The following is a 20304-nucleotide window of genomic DNA, read 5'->3' as shown; positions in this document are numbered from 1 at the left end:
TAAATCAGAAAGCAATAATTAGCAAACAAACAAAGATAACTGGCAGTAACAGTGCAAAATTCACAATTGGTATGCCAGTTTGTGGGCAGTTTTAAAATGTGTGATTGAATCGAGCTGACGGATATGAGAGGGAAGAGAATTCCCGAGTTGAGGAGCACCAGGAGAGACGCACGAGCTCCCATAGCACTGAGTCTGACGTGTGGCACAGAAAGTCGAGCTGCTGATGAGGATCTGAGTGAGTGAGAGGAGTGCCAGTCTGGAGGAGATCAGTGAGATGTGGAGAGCTTGAAATGTTCAGAGCGGGATTGTGTGTCGTATTCAGTAGTGAAGAGGGAGCCAGAGAAGTCGAGAGAGAATCGATGTGATGTGTTCAGTGGATTTAGAACAGCAGGTTGTTATCCTGGCAGCAGAATTTTGAAGAAGTTGTAAGCGATGGAAACGTTTTTGAGGGATGCCAGATAGAATAACATTACAGTAATCTATACGTGAGGTGACTCGGGCATTAACTGACACTTCAGTACTGTGTTGGGTAAGAACAGGACGAAGTCTAGAAATGTGTCGGAGATGGAAGAAGGCAGTCTGAGAAATATTACTTATATGGGAGGAATTATTTAATAAATGTCATTATCAGTGTATAAATGGATATAAATAATTTCTTTTTAAACGATTCGCCAAAATCTCTTGTATGTAAACGATACTGTTTTAAACGTTATTGTTTTTTCATCAGAAAACCCGGTTTCCACGTCTACCTCTATTAGTTTAAATGGCACTTTCGCCACTCGCAATATGGCAGACGCGCTGACGTATCTTGTCGACTGGGCAACACAGTGAACGTGACGTCTATCTAATATATGTCTATGGTCCTAACTCGCATAGTTTTCTAACCCCACCCTCGGCTCTGTGGAGGTTGGAGCCACATTTTGCTTCCACGGCAGACTAACACTGAGGTGAATCCTCACCCCTCACTTCTTTATGGGATTCTCATTTTGTTCCGTTTTGTTGTTTCCCTGAGTGACTGAGGGGCAGACGACCACAACAGTATCAGTAGCATTTGGTCATCACCCCTATGGGACATCACCCTGAGAATGATGAGCGGCTAGCACTGAAGCCAGCAGTGGCAGTCATTTGCCTAAAGGTCTCCATCCTCGTTAGCAGACGCCTTCATTAATGTGCAGAAAGGCAGTCTGACTGGAGGAAGTGGATATGATAAAGTGGGAGAAGACACCTCCATCCTTTACCCGCTCCTGCTTTTCCTGTGGATTAGGATGGCAGGCACATGAAGCCTACTTTACAATTGTAATTATAACATTTATTATTCAAATTATAATTAGAACTCTGTCCACATTAGTATCTGTGAATCTTCTCGGCTAATGAGTGCTGAATTATAGAGAGCTCTGCACCTCTCGTGATTTCCAGGCGTCTTCAGGGTGTGAATTTTTGCTCGGCTCTTTTAGATTTTTATGTTTAGGTTTAAAATATGGAGACATGTTGGTGTATAGGAGGGGGCTGCTTAACAGCATTATAGGCCCCCCCGGGCAAAGCAGGGCACTGGGGCTCCTACCTACACAACCAGTCAGCAAGTCACAACATACTTTGATTAGCGTGGGGTACCCCCACCAGGCAACTGCCCAGTGTGCCCATGCGTTAAGATGGCCCTGCCGCTGCTTCCATACAGATATGGAGTTCCGGTTTTAGCTACTTACTGTCTTTGTGGAGTTGGGAAGTTCTCAGCATATTGCCTTCTGAGACAAGGATTCATGTCCTGACTTAGTCTGCTTTTGTTTGGACTTTGTACCTTCTGCTATTGTCATCTACTGAGACCCGGGTTTGAAGCCATGCCTATGCATTTTAGCATATGCCCCTCCATGGTTCAGCTACCTGGGCTCAAGTCTTTGCTTAGTCAGTCTCTGTTTTGGCTTTGTACATTCTGTAGTTCAAATCCATGCCCAAATATTGTACCAAACACCAACCACCACCATTATGTCAGGTCCCAAGCCTTGGATTCACGTTCAGGCTTTAGTGTCTGTTTGGATGTTATATATCTCCTGAGACCCGGGTTCAAACCCATGCCCAAATGTTTTAGCTCATGCCAAACAGCACCCACTACGAGTTCTCCATTTAGATTTTGTTCATTCTGCTGTTGACATCTGCCGAGACCTGGATTTAAATCCATGCCCATGCGTTTTAGCACCTGCCTTTCCCACACCATGCCAGCCCCACTGCGACTTGGGCTCAAGATTAGACCTAGTCAGTATGACTGTTTGGACCTTGTACATTCTGCTGTTGTCATTTCCTGAGACCCGGGTTCAAATCCATGTCCAAACATTTTAGCACATGCCAAAGCCATATCAGATCCTGGGACCTGTCTAGCCAGTGTCTGTTTGGAATTTGTACATGATCACGTTGTCATCTCCTGAGACCCGGGTGCACATTCAGCCTAAAAAACAGTTGTGTGCCGTTTGTTTATTCTTCTCATGTCAGCTCCTGAGATGCAGATTCATATCCCTGCCCAAATGTTCTCCATACTAGGACCCGGGGTTCAAGTCCTTGTGGCCTGTAGCTTTCATTTTCTGCTTTTGTCAACTTCTGGGATCTGGGTTCTAGTCCCCGGTCCAGACATTGAATGTGCACGTTCTTCCCATGATGGCCCCTGGGACATGGGTTGAAGTCCAGGTCTAGTCAGGGTGTAAGGTCTTCTGATGACATACAGTATGTTATGTGTGAAGTTAGCAAGAAAACCAAAAAAAAAACAAAAACACAAACACCATCCCAGGTCAATTCCAAGGACCCGAGTTCAAGTACAGTACAGTTCCAGTCACCATCTTTAGGGGTATTTGAATGTCCTCCCCTGTCAGCTTTTCAAACCTGGGTTCAGCACGAGGCCCCCAGTCACTGTCTGTGTAGAGTCAGCTACTGAGACCCGGTTGCAAATCCATGCCCATATGACTCGGGTTCAAGTCCAAGCTCTGTGACAGCTCATCGCTTGGATTTTCTCCTCTTGTTAGCTCCTGGAACCCAAGTTCTAATCCAGGATCTGGTCGCTGCTCACCTGTGAGTTCCTTGGACTTCACGGCAAAGTAGTGTCTGTGTAGAGTCTGCCTGTTCTTTCCTGTCAGGCCCTTTGACCAGGGTTCAAGTCAAGGTCAAGTCATCTTCTGTGTGAAGATCTTCTCAGTGCCAGGTTTAAGCCAAGTCCATGTCTGTATAGAGTTGGCATGTTCTCCCTTGACCGTTTTCCCAGTCCTGGGTTCAAGTTCAGCTTGAGTCACTCTGTGTTTGGAGTTTGCACACCATCACCATGGTCCACTGTCTCTGGTCCAGGTATTACAGGTTCCTAAGGCCCGCAGTGTACATGTTCTCCCCCTTACAGCTCCAGGGACATGGATTCAAGGCTAAACTCACTCACAAGTCTTGTGTGGAGTTTGGATGTTCTCCTCAGTCCTGGGTTCAAGTCCAGGTCCAGTCACTCTTTTTGTGAAGACTTTGCACACCATCTCCATGGTCCACTGTCTCTGGTCCAGGTATTACAGGTTCCTAAGGCCCGCAGTGTACATGTTCTCCCCCTTACAGCTCCAGGGACATGGATTCAAGGCTAAACTCACTCACAAGTCTTGTGTAGAGTTTGGATGTTCTGCTCAGTCCTGGGTTCAAGTCCAGGTCCAGTCACTCTTTTTGAAGAGTTTACACATCATCTGTATGGTCAAATGGCCACTGTCCGGGTATTGCATGTTCCTTCCACCCAGCAGGTTGGTTCCTCCTCCATTGCATTATGTGGAGTTTGGATGTTCTCCTCAGTCCTGGGTTCAAGTCCAGGTCCAGTCACTTTTTGTGAAGACTTTGCACACCATCTCCATGGTCCACTGTCTCTGGTCCAGGTATTGCAGGTTCCTAAGTCCTGCAGTGTACATGTTCTCCCCCTTACAGCTCCAGAGACATGGATTCAAGGCTAAACTCACTAAGTCTTGTGTGGAGTCTGGATGTTCTCCTCAGTCCTGGGTTCAAGTCCAGGTCCAGTCACTCTTTGTGAAGAGTTTGCACATCATCTGTATGGTCAAATGGCTACTGTCCGGGTATTGCAGGTTCCTTCCACCCAGCAGGTTGGTTTCTCCTCCATTGACTACACTGGCTCCTGCCTTTCTCCTCACTGCCCTCAGGTTCAGTAAAAGTGTTATTGGATGTACTTTAACTCATTCAGAGAAGGTGGTGCAGTGGTGATCATCACACAGTGCTGAGGTGTCAGTGCCATTCATGTGAACTCCAGACACACATTAATGACTGAGCCAGTAACAAACCTCACGTCTCAAAGCATTGACTGGTGTTCCATCCTAGTTGACACCACCTTGCTGTTAAAACATGGTGTGTCTCTTGGGATCCTAATTGGACAAAATTTTTTCATCGAAAAGATATCTACAGTGAACAACATCGAGACCCTGAGAGTAGGCACTGTGCGTCACCCAAAGTGACTAAGAAGGAGCATCAGCTTTGATTGACAAGAAAAGAAGAGCCACTGCTTAGTTTAACTGAAATTTTACTTTTTATTTCTAGGGTTCACCTGGTGAGAGGGGAGCTGTTGGTCTAGCCGGTCCCATCGGTCTCCCTGGCAGACCTGGACCCCAAGGCCCACCAGGCCCAGCTGGAGAGAAAGGTGCTCCGGTAAGTGCTGCATGTTTTATATCAGGGCAACCATTTGTGTTGATGTGGTAGACTTTTAAAAATGCTTATAATCGGTTGCTGCCAAAGTAATAATGTGCTGTGTGCCCAAGCACTTAGTGCAGATGGCTGCATGGCATAGCTTCTTCTCAGATTTATTGGGATATAATTAACAGATTTTGTTTTTCAGTCATAGCTGAAATTCTTACATTGTGAGCAAAGACCCTCCCAATTTCACACTTTTGACGGAGGCCACATGACCAGTAAATCTGGCAGCACTTTATGAGGCGCACATAAACAGCCGCTCCTGTCTGCACGCCAGGCCATTAGGGCACTACTTAATAATCCTTAAAAAAACAAGTGGGAACTTCCGGAACCTGAGGCGGACTCATGTGAATGCCATGTCTCAAGTTTGTTATATAGTAACTCCTGTGAATGCAGCTGCAGGAGAATATATTGGCGAACACAGCAGAAGGGCAAAACATTAATAAAAAAAATTATATATATATATACATCTCAGTGAGCTGTAGGGGGCGTTATAGCCAACCGTGGTCTTGGCCGTCCTTGGAGGTTTTTACCAATTAAACAGGAAGAGAAGGTTTATTATAACAAAAAATACAGAAAAGTAGATACACAAAGACTTGCTATAGTCTATAATGTAAGAAATAATAATTATAATGCAATACAATATAATAGATAAATAGATTTGAAAGGCACTATCTGATAGATAGATAGATAGATAGATAGATAGATAGATAGATAGATAGATAGATAGATAGATAAAGTGAAAGGCACTCTATGATAGATAGATAGATAGATATGAAAGGCACTATAAAATAGAAAGGCACTATATAATAGATAGATATGATATATGATAGACAGATAGAAGATAGAAGTGAAAGGTGCTATATAATAGATAGATAGATATGAAAGGCACTATATGATAGATAGATAGATAGATAGATAGATAGATAGATAGATAAAGTGAAAGGTGCTATATAATAGATAGATAGATAAAGTGAAAGGTGCTATATAATAGATAGATAGATAAAGTGAAAGGTGCTATATGATAGATACAGGGTGGTCCAGATCTAATTATGCAGATCCAGATCGTCTGGATGACTTTGATGTATGCAGGGACCATTCCAGTTTGGCGTGAAGATGATTCTTCATGTTGTCAGTTTGCACACTTCTCGATGGTCCGGGATCTGGACCACCCTGTAGACAGATAGACAGATAAATAGATGCAATTTAATGACATCTTATTTTACTGCAGTTAAATTATTTTTGTTAATATTTAAGATTATATTATTTTAATAAAAAAGATACAGCATACAAAATCACATTTGTTTGTGCGCACTGATTTGTTACTTTGCAGTGTTTTGATTGATGATATCATTTAATAATAAGTAACACTAAACACAGAGTATCTACAGTATTCCCTTTCTGAAGATTTCATACTGTGGTAATATTGGACCGTGATGTCTGTATCTTGACGTCTCATGCCTCCTTTATTCTTTATATTCAATACTGTTTTTAAGGGAACGATTTGAAGGACACCAAAATGGACAAGCACTTTTAGGTCTCTAATTCTTATGGTAATGTGAAAGAGAATGTCTGGTGACACTTGGTGAAGGCCACTCAGAAGGCCCACTACCACTCAGAGAGCAATGAGATCAGTGACACCCTGTAACCCCTCTGGGGTGTAAAACCCTAAGGAGACAATCTGGTAAAGCGACTGAGACTCAAGTGAACTGCGATGGCTTCTTTTGCCTTGGACTGACTCATATTTGCATTTGATAAAAACGGCCTGTACTGGCAGGATATGATGTGCTGGATGTGCTGGCACCCCTCACTGGTCATTATACCCACACACACTGTAACTAGTAGGGGGCCCAGACTCAATAAGGCCCAACACAATCATGGGCTCAAATAATGGATGTTTAATCCACCAAGCACTTTATACAAATAAGCACAGCCATTAATCACCTGAAACCATGAAACTCTTTCCTCTCTTTCCGCCTCCAGTTGAGTGTCACAGTATAGTTAATAAGGCACAGACAGAGGGCACATCACCCTGGTAAAACCCTGTTTAATGAACGCACCTGCTGTACAAGAGCCTCAGTGGTGGTTTAAATGGCTTGGATTCAGCTACTGAGAAGGAGCCCCGTCTCTCTCAAGTGCTGGTCCCAGTATGAATAGAGTCTTCCTGCAGCCAGCCAGTATCCAGAGACGGCAGGACTTTCTGGTCCAGAGGGGAAGTGAGGTCAGAAGTCTTCTTGATAACCACACCCCCAACCCCCCCTTGGTGCAATGAGAGCAAAGGTCAAGGCAGTCAGCATCGGCTTTCCCTCTCAATCCGGGGTGGAGCTGCTTACCTTACCAGAGCCTTGAGTTTGTCCCCAGAGCATGCGTGTGTGACAGTATAAGTGAGATTTGTCACGTTGTCGTATTGTTTGCCTGTGGCCTCATTTATGCAGTATATATATATATATATTCAGTATACGTACATCTCCTGTCTGCGTGAGGCACACTACAAGCCACCAGAGGCTAAATAAAGCCAATGTTTCTGCCATCACATTTGCTTCATACACATGTTGGGAATTTCTCTCCAGGTGACAACTTTGAATAATGTAACTCCAAACTGACACCGTATTAACATTAAATAAACATTTGGCATACCAAGTGAATTCCTTCCTGTCGGATTTCATAACTCACTCTGCCTCATTTAGACAAGCTTGTTTTGGAGACGTGAACCTTTTTTTTTTTAACTTTATTGATTTTATTGTAATCATTCCATACAAATAGATCAATTTTTACAAAAAAAATGGGATTGAAAACAAATCAACCCCCACCCCTGAGAAGGAGAGCATGGCCAATGGAATAAAACTTAAAAATAGTAAAAATAAATAAATTGATGAGTATAACCGGCAGGTGTCCAATCTAATATTGTGTGCTTGAGAATTCACTGGAAAGAGCAGACTTTTAGTCAAATTAATTCTGAGACCAGAGAAATTCTGTAAGTGCTGTTAGGACTGCAGGCACAGTATGTTGTGGGTCTGATATCTACAGCACCGTATCATCTGTATAGAGAGAAATGTTCTGTTCAAGTCCTTCTCTGATAATCCCCTTTATCTGATAAGCATTTCAACAGTGAACTGCCAGTGGTTCAATGGCCATTGCAAATAGCACTGGTGACAGGGGGCATCCTTGTCTGGTAGTTTAAAGTAGTCTGAACAAATGTTCTTGATACAGATTGAAGCTTCTGGATTGGTATACAGAATAGGGTGGACCAGATCTAATTATGCAACTTTTATTACGCTATAACTTATTAAGTTTGTTACATAGAAAATCACCTGAAAAATCCCAGACCAGCGAGAAGTGTGCGAACTGGCGACATGAAGAGTCGCCTTCATGCCGAATTGAAATCGTCCCCACATAAATCAAAGTCATCCAGACAATCAGGATCTGCATAATTAGATCTGGACCACCCTGTAGATTGATCCATGCACAAATGTTCGGGCCAAATTTCTCTAATGTAGTGAAAAGGTACAGTTGTGCTTGAAAGTTTGTGAACCCTTTAGAATTTTCTATATTTCTGCATAAATATGACCTCAAACATCATCAGATTTTCACTCAGGTCCTAAAAGTAGATAAAGAGAAATCAATTAAACAAATGAGACAAAAATATTATACTTAGTCATTTATTTATTGAGGAAAATGATCGAATATTACATATTTGTAAAGTGTCCTTGAGTGTATGAAAGGCGCTACATAAATAAAACGTATTATTATTATTATTATTATTATTATTATAGTTGTGAGTGGCAAAAGTAAGTGAACCTCACGGATTAGCAGTTAGTTTGAAGGTGAAATTCGAGTCAATGGGATGCCAATCAGGTGTGAGTGGGCACCCTGTGTTATTTAAAGAACAGGATCTATCAAAGTCTGCTCTTCACAACACATGTTTGTGGAAGTGTATCATGGCACGAACAGAGGAGATTTCTGAGGACCTCACAAAAGAGTTGCTGATGCTCATCAGGCTGGAAAAGGTTACAAAACCATCTCTAAAGAGTTTGGACTCCACCAATCCACAGTCAGACAGACAAATGGAGGAAATTCAAGACCACTGTTATCCTCCCCAGGAGTGGTCGACCAACAAAGATCACTCCAAGAGCAAGACACACGTGTAATAGTCGGCGAGGTCACAAAGGACCCCAACTGAAGGCCTCTCTCACATTGGCTAATGTTCATGTTCATGAGTCCACCATCAGGAGAACACTGAACAACAATGGTGTGCATGGCAGGGTTGCAAGGAGAAAGCCACTGCTCTCCAAAAAAACATTGCTGCTCGTCTGCAGTTTGCTAAAGATCACGTGGACAAACCAGAAGGCTATTGGAAGAATGTTTTGTGGACGGATGAGACCAAAATAGAACTTTTTTTTAAATGAAAAGCGTTATGTTTGGAGAAAGGAAAACACTGCATTCCAGCAAAAGAACCTCATCCCATCTGTGAAACATGGTGCTGGTGGTATTGTGGTGTGGGATGCTGTGCTGCATCTGGGCCAGGACGGCTTGCCTTCATTGATGGAACAATGAATTCTGAATTATATCAGAGAATTTAAAGGAAAATGTCAGGACATCTGTCCATGAAGTGAATCTCAAGAGAAGGTGGGTCATGCAGCAAGACAACGACCCTAAGCACACAAGTCGTTCTACCAAAGAATGGTTAAAGAAGAATAAAGTGAATGTTCTGGAATGGCCAAGTCAAAGTCCTGACCTTAATCCAATCGAAATGTTGTGGAAGGACCTGAAGCGAGCAGTTCATGTGAGGAAACCCACCAACATCCCAGAGTTGAAGCTGTTCTGTACGGAGGAATGGGATACAATTCCTCCAAGCTGGTGTGCAGGAATGATCAGAAGTTACAGGAAACGTTTAGTAAGGGGGGTCACACCAGATACTGAAGGCAAAGCTTCACATACTTTTGCCACTCACTAATATTCGATCATTTTCCTCAATAAATAAATGACCAAGTATAATATTTTTGTCTCATTTGTTTAACTGGTTTCTCTTTATCTACTTTTAGGACTTGAGTGAAAATCTGATGATGTTTGAGGTCATATTTATGCAGAAATATTGAAAATTCTAACGGGTTCACAAACTTCCAAGCACAAAGGTAGTTCCATCAATCAAATCAAATGCTTTATCTGCATCCAATGCTAATAATATCTCCGGGGTGTTTGACTTTGCAGGTGAATATATCACATTAAACAGGCGTTGGAGACGTGAACCTTTAGCTGGAAGTGAAGACTTGGAGAGAAGCAGGGACTGAGACTGTGAACACTTTACATATCGTGGTGACAGGCTGGTGCTGAACAGATGCAGTAAAGGGTATTGGGTTTTAATACCACAGGTTACAGTGCCAACATATGCTGCCAACAAGTGGGCACGAGAATTTCACAGAGCAGCAAACACTAGCAGGCCACACGTGACACAGGTCATCTTGTCGGGCATTACTCAAATACCACAGCTGTAGTGAAAGCAGACAGGTGGAAAGAGAGACGTTAAAAACGCTGAAATGTGCTGCGCGTGTGGCGCATGAATGAATCACATCATCTATAATTAGCACTGAAGGTATTACAGCAGTGACGACAGCTGGAAAGTCTGTGTCATAGACGTCAGGGCCGCTCGTTTAATTTAAGTTCACACACCAAAAAAGAAACTCCGAACTCCAAAAAACATTGACATATGTTTGTGTTTCAGGGTGAGAAAGGCCCACAAGGTCCTGCTGGACGAGATGGAATCCAAGGACCAGTAGGCCTCCCTGGGCCAGCTGGACCTCCAGGACCTCCTGGTGAAGATGGAGACAAGGTAAGGCATTGTTTCCGGTGTCTTCTCACTTTTCAGTCTTCTCATTTACACCAAAGAGGTTTATAAAAGATGTGCTCTGCACTGCCTAAGCGGAGGCAACATCAAAATCTTCATTGGAGTCCATTTTTGTCTCGATGAAAGAAACTGCAGTGGCAAACTGAGACTGCGCTTAGACATTGTGGAAGGAATATTAATAAGGAAAAGTACAAGGGTAAGCCAATAATTATGGGCACCGTTTTTGATTTTTTTATTTGAGTTGGCTGTTCAACCTCACCCTCAACGTTAGCAAAACTAAGGAGATGATTGTGGATTTCCTGAAAACAGGCGGTGGAGGTGAGGCTATGGAGCAGGTCAGCAGCTTTAGGTTCCTCGGAGTCACCCTCACAAGTCAAGTCAAGTCAAGTTGGGGAGCATGCACTGGTCAGTGTGTTGGCGCACCCACTACATAGCGAAACAACTCGAGATCCCGTTTCACTCCTGATATCTACACAAAAGGACGAAGGTCCAAGTCTTTAGATTCCTGGTGCTTCCTGTTTTGCTATATGGTTACGAGACATGGACGCTATCCAGTGACCTGAGATGAAAACTGGACTCCTGTGTCTCTCCAGAAAATCCTTGGGTACCGTTGGTTTGACTTTGTGTTGCTCATGTTGTCCCAAATGAGACACATGACCTGCATTGTGATAAGGCGTCAGTTACAGCACTACGGCCATGTGGTGTGTTTCCCCGAGGGTGATGCGGCTCCTAAGATCCTCATTGTTGGGAACCTGAGTGGCTGGACCCTCACTGATGACCTTAAATGGTCAAGTCACACTGCGGCAGTAGTCAAGAAAGCCCAATGACACCTCTACTTCCTCAGGAGACTGAGTGAGGCCCGGGTGTCCCCCACAACCCTGTGCAGACTCTACAAGTGTACTGTGGAATCCATCCTGACAGGAGGCATCACATCCTGGTACAGCAACTTCTCACTTCAGGACTGCAGAGCTCTGCAGTGGGTGGTGAACACAGCAGGGCAGATCACGGGCACACAGCTCCCCGCGACCCGTGGCATCCACACTACACCCTGTCTTAGGAAAGTGAACGGTCTCAGGCGGGACCCCAGCCACCATGCTCTGTCACTTTTCACCCTTTTCCCATCGGGGAAGTGACTAAAGTCCATTCGGACGGGCACCTCCAGGTACAGGAACAGTTTCTACCCAACTGCACTCAGACTCATGAACAATCAGTAACCTTGTGTCACCTCCGCTACTACCTGCACATATGCGTCTGCCACTGTCTCTGTTTATTCCTGGGATTCTGGTCTTATTTATTTACTTATTTCTATTCATTTATTTATTGAGCATTTTGTTTTTGTTCACTATCTGCGTGGGCACATGCAAGCAAGCATTTCATTGTACATGGCACTTGTACACATGAGAATAAAGAATCGAAATTGAAATTGAAAGTTGAAATGACCTCTTGGGCACGGCCATCATCAGTGTGTCTGTCTGCGGTGAGAGTGTCAACCTCGTCATTAAGAGGTTTACTTACCTTGGCAGTGACATTCATGACTCTTCCTATGACGTCAGTAGACGGATTGGGAGAGCATTGGGGGGGTCATGAGGTCACTGGAAAGGGGTGTGTGGTGCTCTCAATATCTGCAAAAGGACGAAGGTCCAAGTCTTTAGAGTCCTGGTGCTCCCTGTTTGTGAGACATGGACGCTATCCAGTGACCTGAGATGAAGAATGGACTCCTGTATCTCTATGGAGAATCCTTGGGTACCATTGGTTTGACTTTGTGTTGCTCATGGAGTCCTGAATGAGACACATGACCTGCATTGTGATGGAGCGTCAGTTATGGCACTACGGCCATGTGGGGCGTTTACCCCGAGCGTGATCCAGCTTGTAAGATCCTCACTGTTGGGGCCCGAGTGTGCTGGGCCAGGCCAAGGAGTCACCCATGTAACACCTGGCCGCGGCAGATAGAGGATCATTTCCAGAGAGTGGGACTGAACCGTGTGTCTGCCTGGGGGTTTGCCAACCGGGATCCCGAATTGTTTTGTCGTGTAGTGGGTGCGGCAACGCCCTGTCCCAGTGCAGGTTCCCCAACTTGACTTGACTTGTTGTTCACATGTGGACTTGCAGTGTGCCTGTGGTCCCACTGATGAAGTGTCGACTTCCATCCGTCATTTTCTCCTATTGCTTCCTAGGAGTACACATGGCCACTTCGCTCTCCATTTGCATGTCAGAAAAGCAGTATCCTGCAGTGAGACGCTTTTTATGGGCTGAAGGCGTATCCTCAGCCAAAAACCATAGAAGGGGTTTACCCAAAGACACTTGGAATAAGCGACCAAGTAGTGTGGTAGACAGTAAGACGTTAGGGACTTTCAAAACCCGACCCTTTCATTTTTTTGGAAGAAATAAGTGGGCAGGACTGGGAGTTTTGTTGGGCTGAATGGCCTGTCCTCGTCCAGAGTGTTCTGATGTTCTAACTTTGCAAGGTGCTGTAAAATGAGTTCACACTTTTGTTTTCATTCGACTAGATTACAACAACGCACTTCTCTCAGGACTACCAAAAAAAGACATCAATCAGTTGCAGCGAGTGCAGAATGGAGCTGCTAGAATCTTAACTAGGAAAAGAAAATCCAACAAAGGTCGCCAGTCCTGTCCACTTATCTCGAAAACATCAAGTCGAGTTTTGAAAGTCCCTAACGTCTTACTGTCTACCACACTACCTGGTCGCTTATTCCAAGTGTCTGTTGTTCTTAATGTTTGTGTAGAGAAAAGCCTTGCCTGAAGAAGGGGCCTGAGTTGCCTCCAAAGCTTGTAAATTGTAATCTTTTTAGTTAGCCAATACAAGGGGTCATTTTGCTTGGCTTTTGTCTACATTCATAATGGCTAACACGGTACAACACCTTAGTACTAATGTTTGTGTGAAATTTAACCGTAACAAGTTTTTAACTTTGTCCCCGTGTTCTTGAGGAACTCATTTTAAAGTCGCTGTCTCGACCCACTGGATTAATTCCCTTCATAATTTTAAACACTTCACTCAGGTCTTCTCTTCATCTCTGTGAAGGCTCAGCTCTTTTCATCTTTCCTCATAACTCATCCCCTGTACCCCCGTAATCAGCCTAGTTGCTCTACTCTGGACCTTCTCTTGTGCTGTTATGTCCTTTTGTAGCCTGGAGACCAAAACTGCACCCAGGACTCCAGATGAGGCCTCACCCGTGGGTTATAAAGACTTGAGCAGAACCTCCTGTGACTTGTACTCCACACATCAAGGCGCTATATAACCTGACATTCTGTTAGCCTTCTTAATGGCTTCTGACAAACACTGTCTGGTAGTTTATCGTGTCGAGTCCACTGCGACTCCTAAATCCTTCTCATAAGGCGTAGTTTCGATTTTCAGACCTCCCATTGTGTATTCAGACCTCACTTCCTACATGTAATATTTTACATTTACTGACATTAAGCTGTTAAAACTTTCAGCTCTTTTCATCTTTCCTCATCACTCATCCCCTGTAGCCCTGGAATCAGCCTAGTTGCTCTTCTCTGGACCTTCTCTTGTGCTGTTATGTCCTTTTGTAGCCTGGAGACCAAAACTGCACCCAGGACTCCAGATGAGGCCTCACCCGTGTGTTATAAAGACTTGAGCAGAACCTCCTGTGACTTGTACTCCACACGTCAAGGCGCTATATAACCTGACAATCAATTAAAGGCTTCTGAGCACTGTCTGGAAGTCGATACCGTAGAGTCCAACACAACTTCTATATTCCTCTCATAAGGTGGACTCTCGATTTTCAGACCTCCCATTCTGTATTCAAACCTCACATTTTTGCTTCCCATGTGTAATATTTTACATTTACTGACATTAAGCTGTTAAAACTTTCAACTTCTTTAATCTTTCCTCACATAACTCATCCCCTGTAGGACCCAGATGAGGCCTCACCAGTGGGTTAATCAGCCCCTGTGACTTGTAGTCGCATTCTTCTCTGGACATTTTCTTGTGCTGTTATGTCCTTTTTGTAGTCTGGAGACCAAAACTGCACCCAGGACTCCAGATGAGGCCTCACCAGTGGGTTATAAAGAGCTGAGCAGAACCCCCTGTGACTTGTACTCCACACGTCAAGGCGCTATATAACCTGACATTCTGTTAATGGCTTCTGAACACTGTCGAGAAGTTGATAGCTTAGAGTCCACTACGACTCCTAAATCCTTCTCATAAGGTGGTCTCTCGATTTTCCGACCGCCCATTGTGTATTCAAACTTCACATTTTTACTTCCTATTTGTAATTCTTTACGTTTACTGACATTAAATTTCATCGTCCACAAATCTGCCCAAGCCTGTCTGCTATCCAAGTCCTTCTGTAATGATATAACGGATTCCAAATTATCTGCTAATTCACCTATCTTGGTATCATCTGCAAACTTCAGCAGCTTGTTCCTTATATTCCTATCTAAATCATTTATAGATATTAAAAATAGCAGCGGCCCCACCACTGCCCCCTGCTGGTCACCACTCTTAACAGCGGCCAGTTCTGATGAGGTTCCTCACACCATCACACTCTGCTTGCCTGTGTCTGAGCCAGAAGCTCAGCAAAAATGATAAGGGTTCTGATCTAATGAATCGAATTCAGCCCTTCAAGGTTATTAATGCTGTCTGCCTAACTTCTCCAACATACCATCAAGCCGAGATATAAAGTCCGACTGTCTACCACACTACTCGGTCATTTATTCCATCTGTCTGTGGCCACGAAGAAGAACTTTCTAGCATTTATGGGAAATCTGCCTGTAATAAGTTTCTAACTGTGCCACCGTGTTCTCGATGATAATAATCAATCATATCACCCAGTCGTTCTTAGGATGACCGACACATCAGATGTGATGATTGTCATGCACAGGCTGCATTTGAGTTCCTTTTTAAGATGGTCAATGCTGTGTAAATACATTGAAGAACTTTGTTTAGTTATTCGTCAGTTTGTTTCGGCCACCTGTTGTCACTTCTCAGGTCACTGGCCGACAAGTCATGGATATCTCAGCCAGGCTTCACTCCATAATGCCTGCTGTGCTAGAAGCCATTAACCGACTGACAAGGCGCTACATCTGGTTTCCGTATATATTTGTGGGCGCACATGTACAGTGGGTATAGTAAAGAATCCCCCCTTTGACATATTCCCATTTTTTTGCTTTACAGCCTTAACACACAAACTAATATTTTTTCCAGCTTTATTTAGTCAATGCCATCTCTAACATCCAAGTGAAAGACATCACAGCTACAGTTCAGAAGAATTATAAAAAATAAAATCAAGAAATCCTGAGATTAGTAAAGGATCACCACCCCCCTAAACTCCATCAGTTGTCAGTGCCCACCATTTCCATTGCGGTTACTGGTTTCCTCCCACCTGGGCTCAGTTGTAATGAGTGTGATTAGTGAAGCTGTTCCTGGTCCATTCATTCCCTTGCTTGGCAGTGCCACTGACAGCAAACAACTGACTATGGGTGGCAAACCACTTTCAGAAGATCTCCGGGACAGAGTTGTGGACGGACACAAGGCAGGAGATGGAGACTAAAACAAATCTCAAAGGCTTTATCAATCCCAAGGAGCTCAGTGAAGTCCATCATAAAGAAGTGTTTGGCACTACTAGGACCCTCCAAACTGAATGGAAGAACAAGGAGGAAACTGGGAAGAGAGGCCAATGGCCACTTTGAAGGAGTTACAGGATTTGATGGCAAAGAGTGGTCATTAGTGGTGTGCAGGTGACAACAATTTGACAAGCGCTCCACCATTGTGGCTTGTTCAGGAGGGTCGCACTTCTCAAGAAAGGCCATATTAAGGCTGGATTGAACTTTCCCAGAATGCACCTTGAAAATTCCCAGTCTTCTGGTCAGATGAGACCAAAATCAAACTTATTTGACCTCAACACCAAACGGTACACCAATGCAGCTCACCATACCGACAGTAAAGCATGGAGGGGGCAGCATCCTGTTGTGGGGGTCTCGTTAGGGTAGAAGGACACATGGAGGGGGCAAAACACTATCATATTCTGGAGGAAAACCTGCTACCCTCTGCCAGAAAGTTAAAGATGGGCAGAATGTTCACCTCTCAACACGACGACGAGCCGAAGAACACAGCAACATGGACCACACGGTGGCTGAAGGAGAAAAAAGTGAATGTCCTGGTGTGGCCAGTCAGAGCCCAGACCGAACTCTGTGGAAAGATCTGAAGACAGCAGACCACCGACGCTCACCGTCCAATGTGACCGAACTTGAACAGCTAAACTGTAAAGAAGAGTGGGGGGCAAAGATTACACAATGTGGGTGTGCAAAGCTGAGAGAGAAGAATCAACAGACTCAAGGCTGTCATTAAAGGAAAAGGGGGCTCAACAAAATGACATTGGGGGGGGTCCTTTATTAATCTCAGTAGGTCTTGTGTTTGATTTTTTATAATTGTTCTCAACTGTAGCTGTGATGTCTTTCACTGGGATGTTTGAGGTGGCATTGAGTAAGTAAAGCTGGCAAGAAATATTAGTTTGTGTGTGCGTAGCTCGCCAAAGTGTAAGGCAAGATCAAGCACGGGTAAAACGCGTGCCGAAAGAAATCTCTCTGTCCAAAAGTTTGTTTTAAAAATATTTAGTGAAAGTTAAAAGCAAAAAATCCACACAGGAATAAAGGGAAAATAGTTACACACGTAGAATAAAAAACAAAAAAAAAAAGGAAAAATGTATCTTCTATAAACTTTAGTTCTTCTTTCTGTACTTAAAGGTTCTTAATTTGTACACCTTAAGCGTACGGTACAGTACTTAAATAAGTGATCTTTTCTTAGAGTTGTGTCACACACACAAAAGGCCGGTTGGCACGGTTGGCACAGTTTAAAACCTTATGCCTTCTGCAGCTTACACATGGCAAGGCTGGTCACTAACTGAAGAATAATGTTTACTCAAAGCTGTTAGAAATGTCAAGAATATACCAATACAATTCTACTTACGGGGGGTTTAGGAACCTTCCATAGATTATGGGTTGTCATCTAGTAAAATATTCATGAATCTTATAGAAGTAGGAAAATGGCTCTTACGGTGTGTTTTCAATTAAGGCTGTAAAGCAAAAAAAATGGGAATATTTCAAAGGGAGGGATTCTTTTCTACTGTGGTGGGCTGGCGCCCTGCCTGGGGTTTGTTTCCTGCCTTGCACCCTGTGTTGACTGGGATTGGCTCCAGCAGACCCCCATGACCCTGTAGTTAGGATGTAGCGGACTGGATAATGGATAGATGGATGGATGGATGGACTCTTTTCTATACCCACTGTACACATAACACCAGGTTTTTGCCAAAATAAAAAGTCAATTTGCAGCCATGTTGTCTGGTTCCCCTAACATACTCAGACCACCTCTCAAGAATGAATCTGCTATTGTTAACCGTAAGCAGTGACATTCCATTAACGCCTGGCAAACATGGTGTCTCCAAGTGCCTGAGTCAACCCGTGACTCGTTTATTTCGAGGCAGACTAGCTTTGGCAGACGTGACCGTTCGGTATGTGGTGGCTGGCTTGTCGGTAAGAGGACTGACTGAACCCCCCGTGTTTCTTGTGGCCCGTAACAGCAACCTCGTCTTTACACGTGCCAGCTGATAGTGTCTGCCTGCTCAGGTGCTGGCACCTTGTGCCTTTCCCAGACTCCCAGAGCGTAGAGGAGAGACGCTAAAATTTCACACATACATTTTGCACTCGTTTGCAGAGCACAGCCAGGTACACTTAAATGCATGTGGTGGGGTCTCAACCCGTCAACTCTACCACCCACTGAAGTCCTGCAGCATCCTGATTGCATATGTATGAGGTTGATTAGAATGCACCATATATGAAGGTTGCAGGGCGGCCCGCGAGACACGCTTATGTGTACATATTAACAAGGTGAGTGTGATTTATCTACAGTAGAAATGTGCTTACAGCAGGTTTTATATAGCAGACTTTTTTTTTTTTTTGACATACACATTTTCCTGTGTTTTTGGCGTAGACATATTTTCATATTTTCATGCTTGAATCCACGAAGAGTTTTATAAATGAGGCCCCCGATCCTCTCTCATTTAAAAAAATCCACTCTTCAAAATAGTACAAAAGGGAGAGGAAACCATAAAAGCCCCTGGCTTAAAGAGGCAAAACTGTGTTATAATTGAAACGTTTATTTATATTAACAAAAAAAGGGCAAAAGGGGTAAACCAAGGCGGCAAATCGCAATACATGAACCAAAGGCAAAATCCACAGAAACAGAGCAAACAATCAATGACACTAAAAAATCAAATCCAAACTCTAAAGCTCTCCAAAGCTCTAATGGCTGGCCTGATCCTCTGCCTGGAGTTAAAGCAGCAATGGGTGGTCCCTCAGTGATGACATCATGATGACCCCACCCCCAGAACTCTGTTTTAAGGGGACAGAGTATATACACTTGTTTAGTGCCAACTCCGGATGAAGGGTAAGGTAAGAGTTAGGGTGATTAACCCTTATATCATCTCACTTGTTTAATGCCAACTCCAGATATAGGGTAGGGTAAGAGTTAGTGTGTTAGACCCTTATATCATCTCACTTGTTTAATGCCAACTCCAGATAAAGGGTAAGGTAAGAGTTAGAGTGTTAGACCCTTATGCCATTTCATTCGGTCAGTGCCAACTCCAGATAAAAGGCAAGGTAAGAGTTAGGGTGTTAGACCCTTATGCTGTCTCACTTGTTTAATGCCAACTCCAGATAAAGGGTAGGGTAAGAGTTAGTGTGTTAGATCCTTATGCCATCTCACTTGTTTAGTGCCAACTCCAGATGAAGGGTAAGGTAAGAGTTAGAGTGTTAGACCCTTATGCCATTTCATTTGCTCAGTGCCAGCTAGGGTGAGGGTTAGGTATTCCTTTGATTCCTGCCATTAATAACAGACAATCAGGGGACCTGAAAGATCCTGCCATTCAAACAAAAGTGTTTGCATCAAATTTCAAGACAAAACTGGACATTTGATCAAAAGCTTATTAGTTTTTCTAGAAAATTCCAAGAAAATAAAAACGATTCTTTAATGCTGGAATCTGTCTGCCTACTCGATGGGGTTTAATCTTCCTTCAGTGGTGCCAAATCATTCCATCCTCTTTTAATTGTTTTCCGCATTAACATGCAGTATCCCAACTGGAACAGCAAATCTTTTGGATAGCTTCATCACGCCTGCATCCCTCTTGATGTTTTAAGAGTGCAACATAATACAGAAAGGGATTAGCGTAAAGCCACGGGAATGCAGACTGTTGTCGGCGAGTGCATAATCTCCTGGCTACAAAGTTCTGCAGCATTTCCTGGGGATTATTGGCACTCAGCAGGATGAAAAACAAGAAAAAAAAAAAAACTCGATTTGGTTTCTATTTGGTTCTCATCTCAGCTGATCGATACTTTGCTTTATGACTGAATGCACAAAACCCACAGGCTGAATTGATACTTGAAGAAATCTGTCTGACTCTTTTATTTTTCTCCAACAGGGTGAGATTGGGGAACCCGGACAGAAAGGAAGCAAAGGTGACAAGGGTGAGCAGGTGTGTATTAATAAAATCAGACACAAAAAAAGAAAAAAGGTTCACGAGCACTGCCTGCAGAATTGTATTGTCTGCTGCTGTTGATGATGTGAATGATGTCCACCAGGGGGAGCTCTAAACCTTGGTCCAGTAAAAGTAGTTTATGTGCTCCATCTGACACTGGTTTAAAAATGTCACGTAGAACTGACCAGTAGGCATTTCTTGCTTTGTTATCTTTTTCATATATATTTAATTTATTTGGCTGAAACCTGTTTGTGT

At 43.6% G+C, this 20304-nt stretch overlaps 1 protein-coding gene across 2 annotated transcripts in view; it reads left to right on the top strand.

The window, feature by feature from the left end:
* Positions 1 to 20304, top strand: part of LOC120535077 (collagen alpha-1(XI) chain-like) — a 456300-nt gene that overhangs the window by 366264 nt on the left and 69732 nt on the right. For both annotated transcript variants that reach the window (XM_039762625.1, XM_039762624.1), the window contains exons 42-44: positions 4546 to 4653; positions 10415 to 10522; positions 19993 to 20046. In XM_039762625.1, the coding sequence (XP_039618559.1) occupies positions 4546 to 4653; positions 10415 to 10522; positions 19993 to 20046 (270 nt within the window). The remainder of the gene's footprint in view (positions 1 to 4545; positions 4654 to 10414; positions 10523 to 19992; positions 20047 to 20304) is intronic.

Source organism: Polypterus senegalus, chromosome 9 (assembly GCF_016835505.1).
Source record: "Polypterus senegalus isolate Bchr_013 chromosome 9, ASM1683550v1, whole genome shotgun sequence".
NCBI classification, from domain to species: domain Eukaryota; kingdom Metazoa; phylum Chordata; class Cladistia; order Polypteriformes; family Polypteridae; genus Polypterus; species Polypterus senegalus.
This window is presented reverse-complemented; position numbering and strand designations above follow the sequence as displayed.